A 27,200-nucleotide genomic window follows, 5' to 3' on the forward strand; every position below is an offset into this window, starting at 1 on the left:
TGGGGTCAAGTACCATTTTGGACACAAAGGAAGATGGAAACGGGGTGACTTTGGAATCGGAGAGCCAGCTCAGATACTGGCTCTATCACCTATTACAGATTTGATTCTGGTCTCAATTTCTTCATCTGTAAAATGTGGAAGGTGTTGGACTAGATGGCCTCTGAGGTTCTTTTCAGTTCTTTATCTGTGATACAAAGGTCACAAAACGAATAGTTAGAGTCAAAAGCAAGCCTAGAACTGCAGATCTTCCTTTACCTGTCTCTTTATTCCGTTGCCCCAACCTGCCACAATAACACTCCCAATTCAATTTCTTCATTTCACCTATCTCCAATTACTGTGTGGCCCTCCAGTGGTGTACAGAAGCCAGCTCAAAACTGTTCTAGAAAGTCAGTGTGAAATTTTTAGCATGAACATTTTTACACTTCAGAAATGGGCAAATGCTATAAGTAAAGGCTTGACTTATTTTGTTGATTGTCTAGACTTAAGAAAGTGATAGAGAAAATGTTAACAATGCTGATTAAACTTAAAAGTCTGTCTTGTGTTTATTTTTTAGGAGAGCTGGTTATTAAACACTTTTCAGCACACCCCTACACTTCTCAGAGAGGACCAGGAGTCCCAATCCCTATGGAGATCTCCTGGCCTTAACCTGGGATGAACAGACCCTATCATTCTCATTCTGTTCTCAATACAATGGCCAGAGTATCTGCTAAACTAACTCTCCCCCAACACTGTCTCCTCTTGGGGAGCTCTTATCTTTGTTCCTCCTCCCTGCCTCATTACCACACTCCATGCCACGCCATCTCTTCCACTAGATCCCTCCCCTCAACATACCTTACCTTCCTGGAGATCCAGGACATGAGGTCCAGCAGGCTGATCCAAGCCTAACCAAAACAAAACCCTTTGCCAAGACAAAAATGCCCTAATGATGATCCCCATCTTCTGGAATTCCCCCGCTTTACAATCCCAGCTCCCTAAAGTCTCTCTCCATCCACTCTCCCCAGCTTCCCATCCTATCGGTCCCCTCCCCAGGCAAAAACTACATCTCCCAGCAGCACCTGCTCTGGCCAAGGGAAGAAAAAAAAAAAGTTTGGGCCAAAGCATTCCTGGAATTTGTTTCCTGCCTGAGGGAGGGAGGGAAGCAGAGAGGGAGGGAGGGAGGGAGAAATCTAGTGGGGTGGGCAGGCAAGGAGAAGAGGGGAGGGGGCGGCCCGGGGCAAGGGGCTCTGCCTGGCCTGGCAGGACCCTGGCCCAGCCCCCAACCCCAGCCCCCAGCATGGCCGAGCCGCTACTCAGGAAAACCTTCTCCCGCCTTCGGGGCCGGGAGAAACTTCCTCGGAAAAAGTCGGATGTGAAGGATAGAGGTGAGGTCCAAGGGGAGTTCCCAGAGCCAGAGCTCCAGCACTGACATCTCGTCCATATTCAGCCCTCCAAATGAAGGACCCCAAGGTGGAGGCTGGATGAAGGAGGAGGTGGTACCTCAGAGAATGGAGTGGGGCTGGTGATCTGGGAGCAAAGGGGGGAAGGATGGAGGGGGGAAGGGGGCGGGATGGGGTAGGACTCCAAACCGTTATACTGTCGGAATGGCTGACAATCCCAGGGGAGATCTAGAGTGGCTGCTGCTCCTTGGGGTGGACCAAGGACAGGGAGTTAAGGGGCAGTGAAAATGGTGAGGAGGGAACCCTTTAGTTGGTTGGATGATAGTATGGGGGGAGCAGAACCCTGGGAGAGTGCTAAGAAGGGAGGTGGAGATGGCAAGGAGGGGAACATCTCTACTGTTGTCAGACTTTGCTTAAAACCCTAAGTGGATGTGAAAGGGGAGAGGGGATTTAAGGCTGGACCCCTCCCCTCCTCTCAGCAGATTAGAAGGGGACAGTCTCACCTCCCCCCTGTCCTCATAGGCCGCCCAGCCCCAATCCCAGAACCCAGTGTTCCTGAGCCAGCACTCGAAGTCCCCAAGATAGAAGCAGCAGGGCCTGGGGAAGAGGAACCTCCCAGTCCTGAAGTGTCAAGAAATCCAGCCCGGGGGGCCTATCTGCAGAGCCTGGAGTCCAGCAGCCGCCGCTGGGTGCTGGGAGGCAGCAAGGCTCCTGAGGAAACAAGTCTAGGATCTGGAGGACCAAGTGAACTAGTGGGAGAGATATGGTACAATCCTATCCCTGAAGAGGACCCAGGAAGCCAGGCATCTGGGGGAAGGACAGCCCAGACCACACCAGCCCAGCAGGAGGGTGCAGCCCCTGGTGGTAACAAACGATCCTTACTTTCTTCCTAAATCCCTCCACTCAACAGCCTCCAGCCCCCAGGACCTTCTGTCTAGTCTGTAACTAATTCAGCCCTGCTTCCCAGTCTTCTCTCCCAGTCTGCCTATAGTCCTCATGATCCCTGCTTTCTGCATTCCAATCCTTGTCCCATTGGTATCCCCTCACTCTTTCATTCTCTGTCCCTCAATCTCTGTCTAGTCCTCTGCCCTCTAGAATCTAACTTCTCTGCTTTTCCATAGGACCAGCCCCAGAGGTTGTCCCCAGCAATCCCCCTGCTAAACCATCACGAACCAAATCTCCAGGCCCTGCAAGGCGCCTCTCAATGAAGATGAAAAAATTGCCTGAACTGAGGCGGCGATTGAGCCTCCGAGGGCCCAGAAGTGGGCGGGACCGTGAGGGTGAACGGGAACGCGCAGCCCCAGCTGGCTCGGTCATAAGCCGGTATCACCTGGATAGCAGTGTGGGAGCACAAAGATGTACAGAGGGAGCCCAGGGGAGCCAGACCGGCTACCTCAGTGATGGTGACTCCCCTGAACGGCCTCCTCACCCATCTCCTGATGCCTTCCAGCCCTATGAAGCAGTTACACCACCCCGTGCCTCACCCCCTGCCCTTTGGGGGCGCCTCAGTCTGCACCTATATGGGCTAGGGGGACTGCGCCTGCCACCAGGACCCACCTCACCAAATCTTTGTTGCCTGCTACAAGTGGATGGTGTTCCAAAAGCCAGGACAGGACCACTTCGAGGGGGTGGCACTGATTTCCTAAGGCTTGATCACACCTTCCACCTAGAGCTGGAGGCTGCCCATCTGCTCCGAGCCTTAATCCTGATTTGGGACCCCTGTATTCAGCGCCACCGTCCCTGTGCTCATGGCACTGTGCTGCTGCCCTCTCTTTTCCGAGGTGCATGGGGGTGTGGGGACAGATCAGAGAGCAAAATTGGGGGAGAGATCAAGGGCTTAAGGGAAGAATAAGGGAGTCAAGCCTAAGGCCTCCCTGGTAAGGGAACAAGGGCTCAGACCAGCAAGGAATAGGAACTTAAGATATGGGAAGATTGGGTGACCAGACAATGGGTAAGGATACAAGGAACTGAACATGGGGAGCAGCACTGTTACATACAGGCTACAGAGCCTGCAATTAGACCTTGTCTCTATATCATTTTCTTATATCTTACTCCCAGGGTGCAGGGCCCAGCAACTAGCAGTGAGGCTAGAGCCCCAAGGCCTGTTATATGCAAAGCTGACACTCTGGGAACAGCAGGAAGCCCCAAGAAGCCAGGAACCCAGAGTCTTTGGGTTACCTCTGCCATTGCTTGTAGAGCGGGAACAAGCTCCAGGTCATGTGCCCCTCATCATCCAGAAGTGCATTGGGCAGATCGAAAGAAGGGGACTCCGGGTGAGGCCCTGGGACCCTAGTCTGGCCACATTCTCTTTTCTATACTAGATGTCCATTTTCTCTCCCCTCACCCTAACTTCCTGGATCCTGGGTTGATATGGGCTGATCACACTCTATATGGTCTAGACCCCCAGCCATATCAAAGACTTTTCTTCCCCTCCCAGGTGGTGGGGCTATACCGGCTATGTGGCTCAGCAGCTGTAAAGAAGGAACTTCGGGATGCCTTTGAGCGAGACAGTGCAGCAGTGAGTCTCTCAGAGGAGTTATATCCAGACATCAATGTTATCACAGGTCAGCATTTTCCCCTCAACCCAGGTCCTCTTCTGCCCCACCAACCCTTTCTTTGGTTCTCCACATCTCTTTGGCTCCTCTAATCCCACCCCCAAATCAAAGTTCCCCTAACATGACTTCTCCCATAAGGCAATGAACCATTCTGCTAGCCGAGCCTCCCTTTTCTCTCTGACCACTATTTCTCTGGGAAATCTCACTTCTCTACTCCCTTTTTCCCCCCCTCCAAATGCCACGTCTGTTCCAATTCAAAGTCCAGTTGAGGACTACAAATAGGGCACTATCAGCAAAAAGAGACAAGGAATCCCTAATTTGAGCTGGGGCTCACTTCTGTAGGGATCCTCAAGGACTACCTAAGAGAGCTACCCACACCCCTCATCACCCCACCACTCTACCAAGTCGTCCTGGAAGCCATGAGGCAGGGGCCACCCAGAGGCAGGGTCAATCCACAAGGTACCAGAGAGCTCCTCCAATGTCTGCCTGAAGTTGAGAGGGTAAGTGGATTGGGGAAGAGGTAGAAGCATGGGGGGAAAGAGCTTTGGTACTGGGTAATGGGAACAAAAGGTGAGGGAAAGAGGGATGGAAAGTGAACTATGGCACACGGGCTCTTTATAACATTTTTTTTCACAAAAGTACATATAGAAGCCATGGCCTGTGATGGTTTATTTTGTGTTAACCTGTGTTACAGCGATAACCCAGGTCCGGTGGACAATAGCGCACACTACTGAGATCTTGCCTAGGGCATTCGGGAACAGGAAGAAAGCTGGGGGTAGGGAGAGGGAAATGTAAGGAGCAACGGGTGGTGGATGAAGTCAAAAGGAAGGTTAGTGGGAGAAAACTGGGGGATGAAACAAAGAAAAGGGATGAGAAACGACAGTATGGACTAAAGCTAGAGTCAGACACTGAGATGATAAGGAAATGGGAACAGAGAGAATGAGGGGATAAGATGGGAAAGGAAGAGGATGAGAGGAAAGATTGGGAGAAGGGAGGGCAGAGTCGGGGCAAGATATCCGGGGGAGAAAATGGCAAGGAAGAGAGAGGGAAGACAGGAGGCCAGGGGCACAGAGAGCGCTAGGGTACCACGGGAGGTAGGAGAGATCCCTTACCGAAGCCCAGCCCCGCCCATATATATATATGCTTTCCACCCGCTCCCCCAGGCCACGCTGACTCTGCTCCTGGACCACCTGCGCCTGGTCTCCTCCTTCCACGCCCACAACCGCATGACCCCCCAGAACCTGGCCGTCTGCTTCGGGCCTGTGCTGCTGCCCCCGCGCCAAGCGCCCAGCCGGCTCCGAGGAGGCTACCCCGCCCCGGGCTCGGGCTCGGGCTCCGGCTCCAGCCTAGCCAGCGCCGTGGACTTCAAACGTCACATCGAGGTGCTGCACTATCTGCTGCAAGCTTGGCCAGGTAAACGCCGCCTCCTTCAGGCCCCTCCCACCCCAAGCAGAAATCCAATCCCCCAGAGGCCATGTCCATCAATCAGCCACGAGGGAGGCCAATCCCCTGTACTGAGGCCAATCAAGGGCTAAATCATTCTAGAGGCCACGCCTCTACCTGACCAAAGATGGGCCACACGAAGGCCACACCCACCATCTAGCCAATCAGAGATCCGAATTCCGTGACACCTCCCCCGCCCCCCAACCTGTCAGCCAGGCTCTCTGAGAGTGGCTTGCAGCCCGCTTCCAAGGTCGATGAGGGGGTCGGATGTCGGCTCGGAGCCAGCTCTAGGTCATGGCTTTCCCCTCTTCCCCCAGATCCCCGCCGCCCACCAGATCCTCCAGACAGCGTCCCCTACCTCCGCCCGAAGCGGCAGCCCCTGCTGGAACTGCCGCTGGGGGAGCCCGAAGTGGTGACACGGCCCCGAGACCGAAGTGGGCCCGAGAGCCCCCCTAGCAACCGCTACGCTGGAGACTGGAGCATCTGCGGGCGGGACTTCCTGTCTTATGGGCGGGACTTCCTGTCCGGCCCGGATTATGATCAAGTCGCTGGGAGCAGCGAAGACGAAGACGACGACGATGAGGATGAAGGCAGAGGGCGAGAGAGAGACGGTGACTTCGTGGGCGACTTTGCTCTTATGGATGATGACCCTGAGGCTCCTTTCAACACCCGCCTCAACCTCAAGGACTTTGACACCCTGATCCTGGACCTGGAGAGGGAGCTGTCCAAGCAGATAAATGTGTGCCTTTGAGCCCTGGCAGGGATCCCGCCTCCCGTTGCTAGGGACCATGTTTCCTTGTTGCTAGGGACCAGCCTTCCGTTGTCAAGGGCCATCTCCTCGTTACCAAGGATCGTTCTTAACGGGGATAAGAAGCCCTCTCTCCACAGACCTTTCCCCTGAAAACCAGGGACTGCTTTTCCTGAGGCCAGGTTGGTAACCTCTGTGGAGGCCAGGCTAGTGCAGCCATTTTTCCCAGTGAAAGTGAGACTGGAGTGGAAAGGGCAGAGAATCCAAGTCAGAAATCCCGTGCTCAGATCAGCCCAGCTCCTTGCCACAGTGTCAGCTAGGGCAGGTCACTTCAGCTCTCTGGGCCTCAGTCTCCTCATTTGTAAAAATGAGGAGGGTAGGACTAGATGGTCTCCAAGGTCTCCTCCAGTTCTAAAATCTTATGATTTATTATCTTGCTGTGATCACCCAACCGCCCCTGGGCGTACTCCCACACACCCTCCCTTGCTGCTGCCAGCCAAATCAGTATTAGCTTTGGACCAAGCGCTCTGCCACCTCCTCTTTCCCTAAGCCCTAAAATGAGCAGTGTCATTTTGGAAGTCCATGAGCTTATCACAGATCAGGGCTATCTAAAGACATAGCAACTGATAGTGACGTTTACCCTACCTCCAAAAGTATGCACCCCCTTTTCCCCTGCTCCCAAAGGAGAGAGGAAAAGTCAATCATTGCCTCAGAAGAGCAAGTAGGGGTAGCAGAGTAAGGTCCTAACCCTCTCAGGCCCACCAAACTAAGCACTTACCCTCTCTAAAGGATGGCTGTCCATTCTTTCCTCTCCATCCCTCCAAGAGCCAGGCTGGTATACTTTGGTACGAACAGGCTCTTATTTATTGCCTCAGCTGTGAGAATATGTATGTTTGTGTGTATGTTTATGTGTGTGTTGAGAATATGAAAGAAAATTATATACATTTATATAGATGTCTGGGGCTCTAGGCCAGGGAAAATATGGGCATGAGTCAGCAGTGGATATATACTTTCTGAGGCTACAACCAGTAGGTACCACTGTGGAACCCTACCCCAACCCAAATCTCTCTCACCTGTGAGGAGCCATTGGTGGGAAAGTTAGGGTCCTTCTCACCATCACCTAATACCCTCCCTCAACCCCATCCTCACTGTGTGAACAATAAATCATTATGCACAGGTACCAGGGCTGAGTCCTTGGGCCACCAAAGGCCTAAATTGGAATTTTATTGAACCAAGGTTCATGGGAAAAGAACATTATCTCATCCAAAGATGCTTCAACCCAGCCTGAGGCTGAACTTATCAGCCAGGGTACATCTCTTAGAATGGGTCTCATTATCAGGCTCATTATCCCTTCCTACTAATCTGATACTGTCTGAATCTGTCTCTGAGGAAGAGGGAAGGGAAAGATGGCCACTCTGTCTAACAAGTGGCATAGGGAGATCAGGGTACAAGATGATGTAATAGGTCTCCCTACATAGAGATGGAGCCATCCCGGAAGTCTGACTTTCCAATGAGCACATTAATAAGGACAGGCTGGCCTTTACGACACCACTGCTGGGCAGTATGCAGCACTTCTGCAGCATTTTCTTCGTTCTCCCTTGAGAGCAGGAAGCCTTGAGATCCCAGCCCTTTTGCCACCACATGATAATCTGCAGGAACAACATAAGAAAACAATCAGAATATGGCTTTAGCACAAAGCCAGTCCTGGAATAAAGCTGCAAGTGGCTTATCTATCTCTAGGACTCAAGGAAGGAAAAAGAGGAAGCAACCCACTGGGCTGCCCACCCCACTGCAGCCACCACACTCCCATTATCTCCCAAAGCTCCTCACCAGTGTAAGTCAGACCACAGGCCACATTACTGCCAAAAATGGGCACCTGCTCCCTAGAGATCTGGGTCCAACATGCATCATTCCCCACCACAGCAATAACAGGAATCTGAAAGAAAAGAAACACAAGGTAGGAATCCTAACCCCCAAATCTTTCCTTTGTCCCAAACTAAGAAAATGGAAGCCAAAGAGCAGAGAGCACCCCTCGAGGAGAAGGGAAAAAGACAATTGAGAGATAAGCAAAAATTCCTTCCAATAGTACTCCCTCTCCACAGATGAGCAATCCTCTCACAGGTCCAAGATTTGCTATCAAGGTATAGCAAAAATACCCCCTACTGTGCCTACATACCTTGTGTCTGACAAAGGTATCAAATTCAATGATACTGTAGCCAACAGCACCATCTCCAAAGAGGACCCAGACCTAAGGAAAGGAAAAGTAAGCAATATAGGAAGGTAGTAACCCATGGGCTGGCACCCCTCACTCTTATTCCGCAACTCACTTCTGCATCAGGCCGGCACAGCTTGGCACCAAGTGCAAATCCTCCTCCTACTCCTAATGTCCCAAAGGCTCCTGTGAAGAATCAAGAAGAGGAAAGAAGATAGCATATCCAAATACTCAAAAGTTCTCCAAGCTTTTCTAGATCTAGGGCTCTCTCCCAAAAAAAGATGAAATGGTACAGTTGTTCCTGGTATCTACTCACCAGGATCAAGCCAGCACAAAGGGCCTCGGGGCCGGACCAGGTAAGCAGCACTGCCCACAAAATCTCCACCATCTACCACCAGCACTGAGTTATCTGGCAAGGTCTTCTCAACCAACTCCAACACCCAAAGTGGGTTCAAGTGGTGGGTTGTAGGCACTGATGCCTTTTCTCTAGAATAGGCAGCCTGTTAGCATCCTGAAAGAAACACTCAACCACCACTCTAGTCTACTCATTTTCAGAAACCAGAGGAAGCTGCTTTGGCCTTTGCAGAACCCTGCCAATTCCCTCCCCCCATACACACTTTAGCCCATTCCCCTTACCACTCCAGAACTCCCATATCCATTGATAAACCACCTGAAAGACCCACCGATTGGCCTGTTCCTTCTTCCGGTCAGCCTCTTGAAGCTGCTCAATCCAGTCCTGGTTCCAGGTCTGGCCCTGAAGCCCTTCCACTAGCCTTAGCAGAAAGGAGCCTACATCCCCTGAGAAGAAAATATTGGTGGGATCAGGATTAAATGCAGAGATGGTAGCCTCTGACCCAGTGGGCAGGAAGAACCTAATCAACAGGAAAAGGTTCAAAAGGAAGGGCAGAGAAGGCCTTTTGAGGCAGCTGTGTGGCACAGTGGACAGAAGGCAAGTCCTGAAATCAGGAAGTTGCTGAGTCATTTTCAGTTATGTCTAACTGTTCTTGACCCTATTTGAGGTTTTCTTGGCAAAGATACCAGGATAGGTTGCCCTTTCCTTCTCCCGCTCACTTGACAGATGAGGAAACTGAGGCAAACAGGATAAGTGATTTGCCCAGGGTCACACAGCTAGGAAGTGTTAAATGTCTAGGCCAGATTTGAACCCAGCAAGGGCCAGCTTTCTATCCATGGCACCAATCCTGCCTCAGACACCTGTGAGCATATTTCTCTCAGCAAGTAACTTAAATCTGTTTCAGTTTCCTCAACTTTAAATTGGAGATCATAATAGCACCTACCCTGAAGGACTGTTCTGGGGATCCAATGAGATAAAATCTGTAAAGCACTTAGTAGATACTATATAAATGTTTATTCCCTTTCCTCTTTCTATCCCCTTCTAGCTAGAGTCTCCTGGTAAGAACAAAGATAAGGAGTACTACCAGGGAGTAATCAGACACGGGACAAAAACCTCTCAGTAACCCCAGGCAAGGCTAGAGTAAAGAGGGTAGAGCAAGTGTCATGGGAGAAAGATTCCTCCACAAGATTCCTCCTCAAGGCCCAACTCTGCCCTTATTTATCTCCCTTCTGAGCTTCCATTTCATGTAAAGCAAGGATGACCTGTCCCACCTGCTTTATGGAAGTGTAGTTAAGATAAAATGAAATCATGTATATAAGTGTTCCATAAGTTGTCTCCTGCCAATATCATCACTTATCAGCACAGGCATATGAACACCAACCAATGAAGGGCAGGCAGATGGCACTACTTAGGAATAGTCAGATTAAGTTATCTGTTTGGAAATCATGCAGCTAGTGTCAAGAATGAGATTTGAATTGAAGTCTTCCTGATTCTAAGCCAGCATCACAGTCACTCAGCCAAATGGCCTCTACTCCACTATTCACATTAAAAGATTATGAGAAATCCAGTGTGGTAAAGTGCATTAAGCACTGGAATTTAAAAAGTCAGAACCTAGTTCTGCTGTTTACTATCTTGGGACCATGGAAAATTTTCCTTTCTGGTTCTCAGTTTCTTCCTCTGTAAAATGACAGCATTGGACTAGACCATCTCTATGATTCCACCCAGATCTAAACTCTATGGTCTAAAAACAAAGCAGTGAATCCTAGGAAACAATGGGGATTCCCCTGCTTACCTTGCACAGCCTCCTGAGGCTTCCAGAAAAGGTCAGAGTTGAGCAGCAATTGTTCTCGGTCACGATTGATGGCAATAATTTTGCTGCTGCGGTTTAAGATACGGCCATAGGACAGGCGAAAGTCACACACAGCACCTGGGGGTTTGGGAAGGGCACCACAAACTTAAACATAGCAGGGAGCTGAAGGAGGGTGAAGCATGATGGTCAGTGGTCATGGGAAGATAATGAAATCAATGAAACTTTGTTTAATTCACAGTTCAGATTTCAAAAGCATTCTGTTCTGTGTACTTTACAATTGACTGGACTGCAAGCTTCAGACTCTTGTTTTACTCATCTCTGCCATCACCAGCATCAGGCTTTCTCTGCCAGCCACAGCACCCAAAGTAGGTATAAATAGTAGATTATGGGCACTGTTGCTTTTTCCCTAGAACAAGCAATCAGCATTGGCTGAAGTAATAGTGAACAGTAAACATCTGTTAAATGAATAAATTTATGGAAACTTAAAGGCCCTATCAGAATGTAAGCTCTTTGAGGGGAAAGACTATTTTGTTTGCTTACATCTGTATCCCCTGATACACATTAAATACTTGATTGATCTCTCTATAGAAATATGTTATTTTTCTTCTCCATGACTGATTCCAAAAACCAAGGCCTGGGAAGCAGACTGTCATATTATTCAGCTATTTTATGGCTAAAAAACCGAGGCACAGAGATGGTAAGTGGATTGCTCAAAATCACAGTCAGGGGCAGGATTTGAACCTAATTATCGTTGACTCCAACTCTAACCTCTATCCACTATACCATATCCTTGGGTAGCCTTTTTGAGCCTCACTTCCTCAGCCTGTAAAATAAGGCTAATTTTTGTTTTTGGTCCAGCCCTGTAATCTCCTTAGGAATTTTCATAGTAAGAAAATTCTCTCTCTCTCTTTTTTTTTTTATAAGATTACACAGCTAAGAAGAATAAGTTTCTGAGGCTGCATTTGAACTTAAATCCTCCTGATTCCAGGGCTGGCGCTGTATCCACTTGTGTCATCTAAGCTGCTCATGAAAATTATCTTTACTAATTCAGATCTGTAACTATTCTATAATCTAAGTCATAGACAATGGAGGCAAAATGTGATAACATCTGTAATACTGTCCTATCATACATGAGAAAGTACAGTATTTGTTAAACCTTAAAGAACTAAAGAAATGAGAGCTATTATATAGATGGTATTTTCTTTTTTCTTTAAGAAGCTGTCTCTAAAATATCGACTTTAATTGGTGTGCTTGTTTCAAAACTTTGATATTTTAATCCAATTGAACTGTGTATTTTGTCTAGTCAGAGGATGGTGAAAATATATCTATCCCATCTTAGCTAAACTCCTACAATAGGCTTCCAATGCAACAGCCATCTAAGGACCATGTCCTAAACTCCATCTGTAATTCTGTGGAAAGGTGAACAAAGTCCACCCTTTAAACATGAACCTGAAAATAAGAATGGGAATATGGGGACATGAAGTGAGGGGAAGGGAAGGCAGTTACTAAAACCCAAAGAAACCAGCAGGAAAAGTAATGGGGAATACATAAGGATACTTGCAAAAATGAACTGCTGTCAACCATTCCCTCCACTCTTGCCCCTACATATTGACCCATGTACCTGCCAAGATGACCACATCAGCCTCCTTCAGTGCATCACGGCGGTTTTGCCTGATGTGAAGGGGACTATCCTGGCCCAAAAGTCCCCTTGCCATTCCTCCTAGGAAGCAAGGGATACCCAGAGACTCCACTGCAGCTCTAATGAGAAAAGAAAAATCAGAGGAGCCTGAAATAGCTCCTCGAAGCCACCAATTCCATCAGTGTCAGTTCCTCTTGCCAGCCTCATTCCCCTAAATACCTCCCCCCAACTCTGCCAGAGGAAGCCCAAGTTTGCCTTAGGTCAGGATGAGGGGACCTGAAGAGAAGGGGGTCATGCAGGGGCAGATAGGGTAGATTCTTCTCCTTTAAGGCCCTGGAGGAAGAGGGCAGACAGAGCTTCTCTGTATTAGAGCCAGGGGATTCCTCAAAGGAGGCACAGAAGCAAGGCGGTCTCACCAGAAGCCAGGGAGATTGGGGCAGAGGGGGAAGGGGGCAGGCAGTGGGTCAGGAGAAGGAAGATCTCTTCAGCAGAAGCTCTGGCCAGGAGGAATACAGAAAGTCTCCTCACCGAAGGCTCTCAGCTGGGGTTGGAGGGAGTAGGGCCTGGCTTCCCAGCAACAAGAGAGGCTTCTTGGCTCGGCTTACAAGTTCTACACAGCGCTGAACCTGTCAAGGTGTACCCAGGACAAAGTAAAGAAAAGGTGGTCTGCTTATTGCTAGATCTCTGTTTCTATCTCTATCTGTGTGTGTGTGTCTCTTTCTCTTTCTCCCTCTCCCTTCCCTCCCTCCCCCCTCTCTCCCTCCTACACACACACACACACACACACACACACACACACACACACACTAAACTCACCTGCTGGGAAGAGGCCTGTGGAATGTTCAAGGGCAGGGGGCCCTCAGGCTGTGGCTCCCAGGCCCCTGCAAACAAATTAGCCAAGTGGTTCTGCAGGTACCTGGTGGAGAAAGTATGGATAATCAAAATAGGTTAAACTGGAGAAACAGGAGGCAAGGAATTTAAAAAAAAACAAAACAAAAAGGCAGAGGATTAAGAAGCATAAGGGAATAGGAAAGGAAAAAAGCCACTGGAAAAAGCAAATTAATACAGAATTATGAAATATGAGAATTTGTAAGGATCTTAGGAATCATTTAGTTAACCCCTTTTTGCGGATGAGTAAACAGAGGCTCAGTAAGATAATATGATTTACACATAGTCACAGAGCTAGTAAATATGAGAATTGGGTCTTGAAGCCAGGAATTTTAACCTTAAATCCATTATTAGTAGAAATACCCACAGGGACACTTACCAATGTATGTGAGCTGACACTAGTCATTTCAAGTTTCTTAGGCCTCAGTATCCTCAATTATAAATTTAGTGATTAGATAAGATGACTTCTCAGGACCCTTCCAGCTCTATAAGGATGATCCTTTTCCCATCATACTACCCTCTTCATGTCTCCCAAAGTCTTTCTCACCTCCATTTGCCAGGTCTTCTTGGCATCATTTGATACTTCTGTCTGCCACCACTACCCCACCATCACAACCACAGGTCTTTCATTTCCCTTAATCTTACGTACTTCAATATTTTTTTTCTTCTCCAAAGTCAACAATATCCAACTATGTTTTCTGTACCCTTCTTTTCTAATCTCATTTCTTTAAGGAGATCATTTACTAACAAAATTTTAACTATCTTCATTAGACTGAGAAGCAAATAACTTGAATGGGAGTCTTGATTCTGTCATTAACTCAGTGTCACCTTTGAAAAGTCACAAACTCTCAGGAAAAACTGAACTTCAACCTTTTGATGAGGAGATTAGATAAGATGCTCCCTCCCTATGAGTCTTTCTAGCTCTAATATTCTATGATCCAATGGCTTTCTTATCTACACTCAGTCCTAGCTTCTTACCTGGTAGACCAATGCAATTCAATAAATGTGTTACATACTTCCTAACTCCAAGACATTTTCTCATATTCCTACTCCAGGTGGATACCCAAGCATCATCTTTAAATTAATTATTCTAGGGCAAACCTGTTCATCCCTAAACTAACTCTTTTTTGAACTTGAGTCAATTACAATGCCCAGGCTAAGAATTTCAAAAAACACTTTGGATCTTCCTCCTTCACCACCTTCTGTTTTCTGGATCCATTCTAATCCCAAGATCTAACATCACTTCTTTCTTTTCTCTCATTTTTCTTCCTTTAATATTCCTGATGCTATCACCCAGGTCCAGGTCCTCACTATCTTATACCTGAATTACTTGGAGAACCTCCTACCTAGTTTCTCTCCAAAAGTTCCTAACCTGGGATCTTTGAATTTATTTGTTGAGGTGTGTCTATGTCTGTGTATTATAACTATATTTTGAATTAATTAGTTTCTTTTGGAATTCTATGTACTTTATTTTCTATATTTAAAAATACTGTTCTGAGAAGGGTCCATAGGTTTTACCAAAAAATCATAACACAAACAAACAAACAAACAAAAAAGCCGAGTAAATAAATAGTTGGATAAATGGATGGATAGATAAATGAAATTTATCTATCTCTTTTAAGGTTTGCAAAGCACTTTACAAATGCCTCATTGTAGCCTTACAACACCTTGGAAGGTAGGTGCTATTATTATCCCCATTTTACAAATGAGGAAATGGTAATTAAATGACTTGCCCAGGATTAAAGATGTAGAAAATACTTGAAGATGGATTTAAAGTCAGGTCTTCCTGACTCCAGTCATATGCTCTGTGTGCTACAGTGCCTCCCAGATACCTTTACAAGATCAAAAAAGTTTAAAGACTCTTGTCTCAATCTCTCCTTTTCAATGCACTCTGTACCTAGTTCAAGAACTTACAACAGCTCCCCCATTCCTTGCTTTATCCAAGTGAACTATAGTCCTATCTGGTTTTCAAGCTTCATCAGTTGGTCCTACCCTCTTACATGCAAAAGATATCCCTCTGCTTTGTATATGCAGTTCTGCTGGTGTGCATAATACAACCCTCCTCATCTCCACCAGTCTACCCACACAGCCCAGTCAAGTCACTTTGTACTTTTATTTCTGGACATCCCAACTACCTTACTCATAGTAAATGCTTAATAAACTTCTGTTAAATTGATTTGCTTTACCCAAATGCTACCTCCTCCACAAGGCTTTCCCTAACTGCTCAAGGTCATTTTGATGTCTCTGACACAGCCCATACACCCTAAAACATATAAATTAGCTCCCTGATTGTGTCATCAATGTGAATCCCAGATCCCCCATGAAACAATCAACTAGCTCAGGGAGAACAAGCACCAAGTCTTCAAGTCTCCTCCTCTTATCTCTCCTATAAGCCAGGGAAAGCTGGCTTTATAAATGCCTGCTGTTAGATTGAATGAAGGCTGGGGAAAAGGACAAGGTGGGCAAAGGAAGAAGCAAGAGGAGGAGGGAGAAGCAGGGGAGTGCTCACCAGGAGACAAGCTTTCCCATGAGGCTCTGGGGGGCTTTGGAGGGCATCAGCTCCCTCTGCACCAAGAAGTAAGGGTAGAGCACATCGATGGGGAGCTCCACAAATACAGGGCCTGGGAATGGGGGCATAGGAGGCTACCTCACCTGCTCCATCCTCTCCAAGACCCCATTCTCCCCCTCAGACACACCCCAACCCCAGCACAATCCCTCTTTCATTGCCCCTCCTCCCCGATCTCACACCCTGCCTACCTGGTGTACCAGACTGGGCAGCAGCAAGCGCAGCCCGAAGAGTAGGGATGATGTCACGGACCCGGCGCACAGAGGCACAGAACTTGCAGAGTGGTCGGAACAGAGCCATCTGGTCGATGCCCTGAAGTGGCCCCCGGCCCTGACACAAGGAAAGATTGCCACTATAGGTCCCACTGAACACCCTCTGCTCCTGCCACCACCAGCTCTGCCCACCCAGCCTAGAGCCAGCTGGGCTCTGTTTATCCCAGTAACACCCACCCTTTGAAGGCCAGGCCCACCTCACCTTCAGCAGTGAACTAGCGGCCCCTCCCAAAAGCAGCACAGGTGATTGGGCCATCTGGGCATTCTTCACAGCAGTCACTGTGTTGGTAAGGCCAGGCCCAGCGGTCACTGCAGCGACACCCACAGTCCCTGCCACAGACAAATCCCCTATCAGCACAGTCAACATTCACACATCCAGCCAGTACTCAGAGGTTCTAATGGATATAATAAGCACCACAGGTCCATCTCCAATCACCCTCTCAATACCCACCATGGCAGAACTATTAGAAAGGTAACCCCTCCCTCCCCAGGGTCCTCCTCAGTAACCATAGTAATACCCATCCTCCTTCATCCTCCCCTACTTAGGAAGAGACAGAGGAATCGAGGCCCTACCTGAGAGCCGGGCCACAGCATCAGCAGCAAAGACTGCCGTGGCCTCCTGCCGTGTATCTACCACTCGGATGCCTAGCTTCTCAGCTGCCACCAGCAGTGGAGAAATGTGTCCACCCACTAATGTAAATATGAATCGCACACCATGGGCTCTCAGCACTGCCGCCACACTCTCCCCACCATGCCGTGAACTGGATTTGTCCACCTGGAACAGGAGAGGTAAGGAGTAAGGGGACAGGAAGGATCTAAGCAGGGCCGGGGGCATGGGCAGCAGGGCGTAGCAAGGATTCATGTGGTGCCATGGTCTGGTGGTTATGCTCATTCACCTGAAATACTGGAGATCTCGGGGCAAGAGCCAAGCACTGAAGGTGGCAAGTCTTTCACAAAGGTCAATTTACAACTGAGTAAAAAGGGTCAGGGCTCTGAGCTTGGGGCTGCCTTTGGTTCTTGTCCCAAAGGGAAAGGGCAGAGGCGGGGTCCAGAATCTCCCTTAATCCCTCCTTCCCTACTTAAGGGCTTTAGCCAGTCCTGGTTTGCGCAGCCAGAAGGCTGAGTCAGAGGAGAGGACCAGGTGGCCCCCTGCTCTCACCACCTTGGGGCCGATTTCTGCTTGTGTTCTCTCCCCACTACAAGAGGTTCAAGAGAACGGAGGGGACGGTGCAAGTGTCACAAGTTGGGATCTGTGGCGCTGACAGCACCGCGATCATCGGAACTCAAGGAGAAGCCGGAGGGGATGCGAGGGACAAAGGGAAGCCTGGTGGTCAGTCCCCCCTTCTGAGATTAGGAGAGCCAGAGGCCTCCCACGGCGGGGCCCAGCCTGGCCCCCGGAGCGCTTCCTCTCCTCCCCCACCCCTTCCCGGGCCGGCCACGTACAAGGGGGCAGCGTAAGGAAGAGCCGGAGCAAGGAGACGGGGACAGGAGGCAAAGAGACAGCGAGGAGGGAGGCGGAGGAGGGAGGGCTTTAATGCTCCCTCCACCTGGAGGCCCATGCTGCCGCCGCCCGTGCCAGCAAAGCGACCTGTCCCTCTCTGGCCGGCGCCGCGGGCTCTTTGTGGTCTGTGTGTGTTACACGCGCGCCCACAGCGCCCCGAGGCCGCGGAGCTCCCGGGCGCAGGCTCGCGCCGGCCCTGATTCCGGCCCGGGGGCAGCGCCTCTTCCCTCCCTCCCGGGCACCTGGTGCAAGAGCTGGTAGAAGAGGCCCAGGCGGTGCGCGGCTCCGAGCAGGACGATCGCCAGGGTCCCGCAGGCCCAGAGGACGCAGCAGGGAACCAGGGCCCAGACGGCCTCCATGTCCTAGCCTCACTAGAGGACACCAGCCCCGGGCAATCACTCAGCCCCGTCCGGGCTCGGCTCCCCAACCGGCCTAAGCCCGGGCTGCCCCACGCCCCGTCAACGCTGCGGCCCGCCCCGTGGGCGGGGCTCCGAGAGCTCCGGGCAGGCCCCGCCCCGCCCCGCGTGGGCACGTCTCCTCTCCACCCAGAGCCACGCCCCTCGCCCCCGGGGATTGGTGACTCCCCCGTCCCTCCCTTCTCCCTCCTCCGTCTTTCCTGCGGGAACGGAGGTCGCTCTGAGATTTGCCCCGCCCGCGTCATCACGTGACCGGCGCCTCCCAGCCAAGCGGAAAGAAAGCCCTGAATTCCCAAGTCTTCCGCCCTCTGGACGTTATGGTCATCCGGGTCCTTAGAGCGGGTTCCCGCCCTGGGAAGCTGGAAGAGGAAAAGAAACTCGCCAGCTTTTGCCTCTCACAGGCCCTATCCCCATAACCCCAGCCTTTTCCTAGACCCCGCCCGCGTCGTCGCTCCACCTTCTGAACTAGTGGGAATGGAGGATGGGAAGGGAATCTCATCACCCTCCCCCCCTCTCACAGGCCCCGCCTCATCATTGCCCCTCCCCCACAGTACGGAAAAACCCCTCCCAGGCAAATGCACTCCTGGCCACGCCCATCACGCCGCGATTTCTCAGCGTGCCCCTCCCCCAAACCCTCCCTCATCAGGCTGTCAGCTTTGGACACCCCAACTGCCCCCACCCTCCGAGGTCCTTCTCACCCACCCGCCTTCACTTTGACTTGGAGCAAATAGGTAATGCCGCCAAGAGAGAGAGCCCTGCGATTCAAACCCAGCCTCAGACTCTCCTAGCAGTGAGACCCTGGACAAGCGACTTCACCTGTGTCTATTTCCCATTTGTTAAAATAGGAGTGATAACGACAGCCTGGAGGCCCAAAGGAGAGCGTACTTGGAAACGCCTTTTTGAGAGCTTTAAAATATTGTCATCTAAATGCTACTGGAATTATTGATCTCTGCCGCTCTAGGAGTTCAGAATCGGAGCGGATCACAATTGATTGCCTGCTCTTCCTGCCAACGTTCTGTCCCGGGCCCGCGTTCGGTTGTCTATGAGGAAGCTTCTCCATTCGATGTCCAGCCCGATTCTCTCACTTCTTGAGTTGTGGAGAATCTAATGGCCTTTAAATTAGAACTAGATGTCCTAAAAGGGCGATATGAGCAAATTAGGGGAACATGGTAAATTTCAGCTGTCAGATATATGAATAAAAGAATTTAAGACCAAATAAGGGAGAACATTATGAAATGCAACATGGATATCTGATCACATTACATTTAAAAGGTTTTGCCCAAACCAAAACAATGCTACCAAAATTAGAAGGAAAACAAATAACGGGGGGGGGGGGGGGGGGGGAGGGGGATTTTAAAGCTTTTTATTACATTTTTTTAGTAAAAATTTTAAAAGCTTTTTATTAAAATTTTAAATAAAATTTATTAAATTTTATTAAGCTTTTTTAATTAAAGTTTTTATTAAAACTTCATTTCTCAGATCTATAGATCTCTATAGAGACCTGAGTCAAATATATAAAAGGACTTATTCTCCAATTGAAATCCTGGTCAATCCTGGGTCAAAGAATATGAAAGCAGTTGGCTGACACTGTGGATTGAGTGTTGGGCCTAAAGTCAAGAAGATTCAGCTTACTGAATTCAAATCTGATCTCAAGACATGACTTTGGGCAAGTCATAACCCAGTTTGCTTCAGTTTCCTCATCTGTAAGATAAGCTAGAGAAGGAAATAGCAAACCTCTCCAGTATCTTTGCTAAGAAAACTTCAAATGGGGTCACAAAGGGTCAGATTCAGACATGACTGAACGTCACCACCACCAGCAACGGATAGGAATAACCAGTTTTCAGAAAAAATCAAAACAATGTCTAATACGAATGCTCTAAAACTTGATTAGAGAATTGCAAATTAAAGCAATCTGAGAAAGCACTTCACATCTATTGATTGGATAATACTGAATAAAAAATTGATAAATAATTGGAGAGAAGTGAAAAAATTGGGACATTTATGCATTGTTGATAGATTTGTAAACTGATCTACATTTTGTAAAGCAATTTAGAACTATGCCCAGAGGGCTATAAAACTGGGTATATCATTTGATCCAGTAATGCCATTAATAAAGAAAGATATTGTATTTATATCCCAAAGAGATCAGAGGAAAAGGAAGAAGATTTATATGTACAAAGGATTTATATGTGGGATTTTGTGGTAGAAAAGAATTGAAAATTGAAGGGATACCCTCAAATGGGAATGGCAGAAGAAGTTGTGAGATATTATTTTGATGGAATGCCATTGTGGTATAAGAAATGACGAGCAGTAGGTGCTGAACACCTCTGACTTCAAGGGCAGCAAACAGTTCTTTTGTGTTTAGCTATAGGAGAAGGGAAGATTATCACAGAAGCTTCTTCAGAACCTCTATGTTCCAAATAAGGGAGAATGTCATTGAGGGACACTCACCAAGTGAGGTCTTTTCAGCACTTCAGTGCCTCATTTCCTTGACTATCACACCAGCTACAGCATGCCTGGCCCATATTGGGCACTTACTAAATCCTTGTTGACTTGACCTGATTGTTCTTGGTAATAGTAATCAGCTGTATACAAGAACCAGGACAGACTTTCCTATAATGGAGCATGTGCCTCTGTCTTCTTCCAGCTTCTTTTTCCACAAACAATCCAAGACACCTTCCCCCAATTCTCACAGGAATCTTTGTTTCAAAATATCTATTGCTGATGTATTTGGATCAATTGTGTACCATAAATCAGATTTTATTTCCCATTAGTTGGGAAAGACCTTCTCCTCAGACCTCATATAGCATGTAGTTTTGTTACTTATTAGTATATTTTAAAATACATGGTACCACATAATAACTATGTTAGTATTTTATTTCCCTAAGAGATTTCCAGGTCCATGAGGTCAAGGATCATGTCTCACCTAAACTTGGTATTTACCTTAATCTGAGCACAATATTCTGCATATAAAGGTCACTTATTAAGTATTGGTTGAAGTGAAATGAATTGAACCGAATTCAAAGGGAAGAACTGGGACTACCTCCTCTATAACACCATACTCCCTTTGCAGTATCTTCTAGGCCTTGCCCTTTCCCAATTTGCTTCACTATCCTCCTTATAAATCCTATGTCCTCAAATAGTCTGATTTTCTCCTGTATCTCAACCTTATGTAGTCCAATCCCCTTATTTCACAGGTAACCACAGAATGGCTTGGAAATTAATATACTGGTCCTATAAAATAAGAAGGATCAAGTAGATATGTCTCATCTGGATCATTGAGGCCCCTTCCATACTTGATATATTATCTGCTCAGCAGTTGAATCCTCATATAGGGATTAGATGCCCCAATCTGAAGGTAAGATCATTGAGGATAAGGATTTTCTCACTTTTTTTATTTGTAACCTCAGTGCTTAGCACAATTTCTGTCCCATAGTAAGCTATGAATAAAGACTTTTCTATTTCATTCTTCAGACAGCAAGCAAATCCCATGCATAGCCTATCAGTTCTACCCTACTATGCTAAGTGGTGGGTATACAAAGACTAAAGTGAAATAGTTCTGGCCTTCAAGGAGCTTACATTTTAATGAACTTCCAAGAACTTAGAAATATATACACCATAGCTACATGATGAATATAATAATGGTAGCTGACACTTTACACTTTATCCCATTTGATCCTCACCAACAACTCAGTGAGGTAGGTGCTATTATTATGGCACTGACACATAAATAATAATAAATTATTTTTTAATAATTAATTAATAAATTAATTCTTAATAATTGTTCGTTGACTTGATTTATCTCCATTTTACAGAAGAGAAAACTGATTCTGAGAGAAGTTGTGACTTGCCAAATTCATATAGCTAGTAAATGTCTGAAATAGGATTTGAATTTAAGTCTTTCCCATCCAAGCCCGGTATTATATTCATGGTACTACCTAGCTCCCCAGGACTGAATGTGTATGCACAAAGTTGCCCTTCCTGGTTCTGGCCAATCCTAGGTGCTAGCTCATCACTTCAGTGTTTTGGCTATAATGAAACCCAATTCTTCCAGATATATATATAACTTTGAGATGCTGAAGCATCCCACCCCATTAACCAGTGAGCAGGAAGAACCCTAGGGCTGTGAGTGTACAGTAGTGAATCCTTCCTAGGCAAACCTAATCATAGGTCTTGGATAGCCTCCTCTGTGTTTGTATTTTTCTGACCTTGGACCAGATAAACAAATATTAGTCTAGAGATGAATGTGTTCAATTCACTTTCAGTCTTTTTCCTAAAAAGTCACTTCAATCCTGGAATTTACAACTCTGAATTACTATGATCCTATAGCCTATCCCTTTGAGTGGAGAGTGGAGAGTTCTTCCTAGAATGTCTATTTAAGAAGGGATAGTCCAGCTCTTCTGGACTGCTGAGATAGTCAGCTCTTCATTTCCTAATAGGCTACACAGTCCTCTGTTTTTCTCTATCATGCCTCAAGCCAAGAATCTTTCTCCCTCCTCCTTTCTTTTCAGCTTTCTTTTACATGTTGTCTTATCCATTAGAATGAAAGTTCCTTGGGGACATTGTCTTTTTTGCTTATATTTGATTTCGCAGGGCTTAGCACAGTGCCTGGCATATAGTAATCACTTAAACAATACTTGTTATCTGAGTTTGGGAGGTTTGTGAGTTTGTAAGGTTCTTGGTGGTCTTAAATCCTTTGGTCAGGGAAGGAGTTAGAGTCCCACCCACTACTCCAAACGGAGAAGACAACCAGCGAAAGGATGAGCTCAAGCCCTGGCCCAGCTTGCTAGAAGACTCTCTTATGAGAGGGACAGTGCAGAGCCGAGGTGAAATTTAAAATGCCTACTCAATAGGTCCACAACGTACCTAATGTTTAGATGTTTAGATTCAATATCAGCCTACCAAGAAAGTATATATAAGTGATTACTTCCACTTCTTGAATGTTTTATATTTAGTGTTTCTTTTGTATGTAGGCTATAAATACTTGTCCCATGCCTGATTCATATTGTACATAGAGTAACTTTTTACTCTTTTCTGGGAGACTATTCATGAGGTAAAATATAAGAGTAAATCAATCCCAGAGTACTGCAGGAACTAGAGAAATCAGGAAGATGTACTCTATCCTCTGCTATCACCTCACTGCCAACCTTTCAAATATCTGAAAACAGATATATAGTTGGGCACCTAAGTGGTAAGACAGAGCTCTGATCCTGGAGTCAGGAAGGCTTATTTTCCCGAGTTCAAACACAACCTCAGATACTAATCCTGTGATCCTGGGCAAGTCACTTCATTTCTTCATCAATTTTCCTGAAGAAGGAAATGGCAAACCACTCTAGTATCTTTGCCAAGAAAATCCCAAGAAAGACTTTGCCAAGAAAACAGGGTCATGAAGAGTCAGACATGACTAAAAAATGGCTGAACAACAAAAAATCATATCATTTCTCCCTCACCCTCTTTCCCCAAGTCTTGTCCTTTCACCCTCCTAGTCATCCTTCTCTAGATGTATTCAAGGTTGTCAATGTTCTTCCTGAAATGAGAAGCCCAGAATGAACACAATGCCCTGGCTAAGGAGACTTAGTGAGGCAAAGGACACCCAATGGGATGTGTCAGGGGTTTCCTTATCTCTAAAGTAGTAACAGAAAAACAAAGTTGCTATGAATCACACAGTTATTCAATTGGTTTATAAGCATTTATTAAGTGCCTACTATGCTTTAGACATTGAACTAAGCACCAACGATTCCTCTTGTTCTACTGCTACAATCGCCACCACTATTACTACCACAGCTATGCCTATGACTTTTAGCATTTTTTTTTACTACTTTCACTAACCCATTAGTCTTTATATAGATCTTCAAGGTTTGTAAAACATATTATAAATATAGTCTCATTTTTACAACAACCCTATCAGATAGATACTATTCTTATCTTCATTTTATTGTTGGTGGTGTCATTCACTCCTTCTGTTGTGTCTGACTCTTTGTGCTTCATAGGCCATACTGTTCATGGGGTTTTCTTGGTAAAGATATTAAAGTAGTTTGTCATTTTCTCCAATCCCCATTTAATAGAAAAGGAAACTGAGGCAGAGGTTAAGTGACTTGCCCAATCACATAGCTTGTAAGTGTCTCTGGCAAAAACAGTGCTTGCCCTCAAGAAGCTAATCATCTATGAAAACAATTATGTATAATCAAATATAAAGGTTAAAAGAGAAATTTATTTCAGAGGGAAAGTACTAATATTAAGGAAAACAAGAAAAGGCTTCTTGCAGAAAATGGGATTTTAGCTGAGATTTGAAGGAAGTCACGAGGTAGAAATGAGAAGCGAGAGCATTCTAGGCATAGGGTGGGAGAGCAGCTAGCAAAAATACAGAGTCAGAAGATGAAATATTGTCCAAGGAAAGCAAAGAAGCCAGTGTTACTAAGTAGTGGAATACACTGTAGAAGATGATATATGAAAAGAGCTTCATAAATCTTCAAGCATAATTTCAATGTCAGCTACAAAAGATGTACAAAGTCCTATGGGGATGAAGGAAAGATAACTCTTTTTTCACTCTTCTTTCTAATAAGGTTCCTCAGAATTTTAATCAGACCCTGGGGAAGTCTTTAAAAAGTTGGACTTATCAAAAGACATTGATGGCAGGCCTCTTGAGGAGAATGTCCTTGCTTTCTAATTTAAAATCTTTGGCAAACAGTGAGCTCTACAGAGTTTTCATCTCCCTCAGGCATGGGCCCCAGAGCCCAAGCAAACAGGTAGGAGAAAACAAAAAGCCAAGTTCCCATGAGGCTTCAATTGTGTCTCCTAAAAATCACTGTTATCTATCTTCAGAATAGGTCAAAGACAGGAAAATAAGTTTATGTGAGGGTAAGATACATATGAAATGCACAAAGACATTTGAAATATCTTAAACACTGATTTATAGCTAGATATTAGAAAGAAGTCATCCTATTTGTCATTTCTCTTCCATGAGAAATCCTTAGGCTATCACAACAGTTAGGTGGTTTAGAGACTACAAGAGTCAGACCAACTTAAAAGAAAAAAGAATGCTTATTGAATGTTTACTACTGTGTTGAGCACTAGGTGATCTAAATGAAATTCAGAAACTCCTCATTCATTCCAGCTCTTTGGAAAACCTGACTATCAAACCACAGCTTTTTAAAAGGTATATATTGCCCATATCATATATGTATGTCCACATGAGTGGACTAAATTTGGTTCACAGGAGTCACAGATAGTTATCTCTGTATTATTACTAACTCATCTCCAAGGAAAATTCTGATTTCCATCTGGAAATGAGCAAGAGAAAGAGCCATGAGTCTGACTAGCCTGTTCTCCTCTAAGAGGGGGAACTAAAATAGAATTGTATCTTTCTGCTCCCCTAAATAATCCTGGGATGATCTAAGGGCACAGTTTTTAAAAATTCAAAAACAAAGCCACACACTTTCCTTCCCATTATTCTTTTAAGTAAGAAGTATAACCCAAACTTATACCAGCAGATGTCTAACAAATGCTCTTTACACAAAAGACCATCACATATAGTGAATATCAAGTATTTATATAATTTGTCCAAAGAGATAGCAAACAGAAATTGTAAAGATTACAATATACCAGAAAATACCTGAGAGTGAATAAACTTTTAAATGGAATTGATTGGATATATCAATCAATCAAGAGAGGGACCCCAATTTTATCTGAGGAGAAATTGCCCTGAATTCTTTAGGGAGGCAAGTAGAACCAGTTTTCCCTTATATATCTTCAAGAGATTATTTCTTTCTCTGCAAGAGATACATCAACCCCATGTGGCTCTAATCAGCTCTCCCACCAATCCAGCCCACTTCCTCTCCCCATCCAGACTTTGTTCCTGCCATCAGCAGCACTTATTATGCCCCAGGTGATAGGCTCAAGGTGCAGCAACTTTTCAATGTGGATATGGGCTCACTTACAATGATTTCCTTGTCTTCCCGGGCTTCATAGACTTCACAGAAGACCAAGTAGACCTCACTTCAGCACTTACCAAGATCACCCTAAAGACCCCACTTTTTCATCCCCAATGGACACAGTCAACTGAGGCTGGGATGGCTATCGCCATAGCACTGACAGAGCGTATTATTGGCTTTATCCGTCACAACTGCACCCCAGAATTTCTAGGTCAATGAAGTACACAAAGTGAAGAATTATGAGCAGGGCTTCATCACTGATCCTATAGTCCTGAGCCCCAAAGATCGAGTCAGAGATGTATTTGAAGCCAAGGCAAGGCATGGCTTCTGTGAAATTCCAGCCACAGTCAAAGGCACAATGGACAACTACCTAATGAGCATCATCTCTCTTGTGACAAAGACTTTCTCAAGGAGGAGGAGGAACATGACTGTCTCCTGGGCCAGATTATGACTAGCTCTAGTGGTAGCTCCTGCATGAGTCCCACTAAAGGAAACCAATGAAATTTTGCAGTGGAGCAAGAAAGGGAAGCTACCCATTGTGAATGAGGATGATGAGCTAGTAGCCATCATTGCCCACAAGGACTTGAAGAAGAATCGGTATCCCCTGACATCCAAGGAAAACAAGAAGCAGCTTTTGTGCAGGCCAGCCATTGGCACAGATGAGGACGACAAGTATCGGCTTGACTTGCTGCCTCAGGCCAGTGTGGATGTGGTGGTTCTGGACTCTTCCCAAGGAAACTCTATTTTCCAAATTAACATGAGCAAACACATCAAGGAGAAATACAAAAACATCCAAGTTATCGATGGCAAATGTGATTCTGTAGTGGATGCCCTGAGAGTTGGCATGGACTATGCTTCCAACCACATTACACAAGAAGTGCTGGTATGTGGGCGGCCTCAGGCAACAGCTTCATACAAGGTCTTAGAATATACATCCCACTTTGATGTCCCATCATTGTTGATGGTGGCATCCAGAATGTGGATTACATTACCAAAGCTCTTTTTCTTGGAGCTTCCACAGTAAGGATGGCCATCACAGAGACCTCAGACAAATACTAGAAGAAGTATAGAATCCTAATGGAAATCAGGTAAAGAAATTCTGGGGGATGGGCTCCCTTGACACTAGGGAGAACTTTGGCAGCCAGAACCATTATTTCAGTGAAGCTGACAAAATCAACAGTGGCTCAAGGGATATCTGGGACCATGCAGGACAAAGGGTTCATCCACAAGTTTGTACCCTACTTGATTGCTGACATCCAGCACTCCTGCCAAGATATTGCTGCCAAGAGTCTATCTCAAGTCAGAGCCATGATGTATTCAGAAGAGCTAAAATTTGAGAAGAGGACTTCATCTGCTCAAGTGAAAGGTGGTATTCATGGTCTCCATTCATATGAAAAGCAGCTCTTCTGAGAAGTGCCCAAAAAAGGCTTTTAGTACCTCTCACCTCTCCCTCTCTAGGTTTTTCAATAAAAAAGATGGATATTAAAAAAA

At 46.4% G+C, this 27,200-nt stretch overlaps 2 protein-coding genes and 1 pseudogene across 2 annotated transcripts; 2 read left to right on the forward strand and 1 right to left on the reverse strand.

Moving 5' to 3' along the window:
- Nucleotides 1-1,145: 1,145 nt before the first annotated feature.
- SYDE1 (synapse defective Rho GTPase homolog 1) lies at nt 1,146-7,319 on the forward strand. Its single transcript, XM_031947919.1, has 8 exons — nt 1,146-1,361; nt 1,899-2,240; nt 2,498-3,157; nt 3,435-3,649; nt 3,814-3,940; nt 4,274-4,431; nt 5,095-5,344; nt 5,692-7,319. The coding sequence occupies exons 1-8, from the start codon at nt 1,274-1,276 to the stop codon at nt 6,123-6,125; spliced, it is 2,274 nt and encodes a 757-aa protein (XP_031803779.1). The 5' UTR covers nt 1,146-1,273; the 3' UTR covers nt 6,126-7,319.
- On the reverse strand, nt 7,309-17,876 carry ILVBL (ilvB acetolactate synthase like). Its single transcript, XM_031947920.1, has 15 exons — nt 17,605-17,876; nt 16,435-16,636; nt 16,064-16,191; nt 15,781-15,919; nt 15,533-15,644; nt 12,952-13,051; nt 12,664-12,761; nt 12,118-12,254; nt 10,479-10,613; nt 9,018-9,132; nt 8,651-8,820; nt 8,450-8,520; nt 8,299-8,370; nt 7,953-8,058; nt 7,309-7,771 (listed from the first exon to the last, which is right to left on the reverse strand). The coding sequence occupies exons 1-15, from the start codon at nt 17,719-17,721 to the stop codon at nt 7,593-7,595; spliced, it is 1,881 nt and encodes a 626-aa protein (XP_031803780.1). The 5' UTR covers nt 17,722-17,876; the 3' UTR covers nt 7,309-7,592.
- Nucleotides 17,877-18,095: 219 nt separating this feature from the next.
- LOC100926459 lies at nt 18,096-27,152 on the forward strand (annotated as a pseudogene).
- The last annotated feature ends 48 nt before the right edge of the window (nt 27,153-27,200 follow it).

This window comes from Sarcophilus harrisii, chromosome 1, assembly GCF_902635505.1.
Source record: "Sarcophilus harrisii chromosome 1, mSarHar1.11, whole genome shotgun sequence".
Lineage (NCBI taxonomy): Eukaryota > Metazoa > Chordata > Mammalia > Dasyuromorphia > Dasyuridae > Sarcophilus > Sarcophilus harrisii.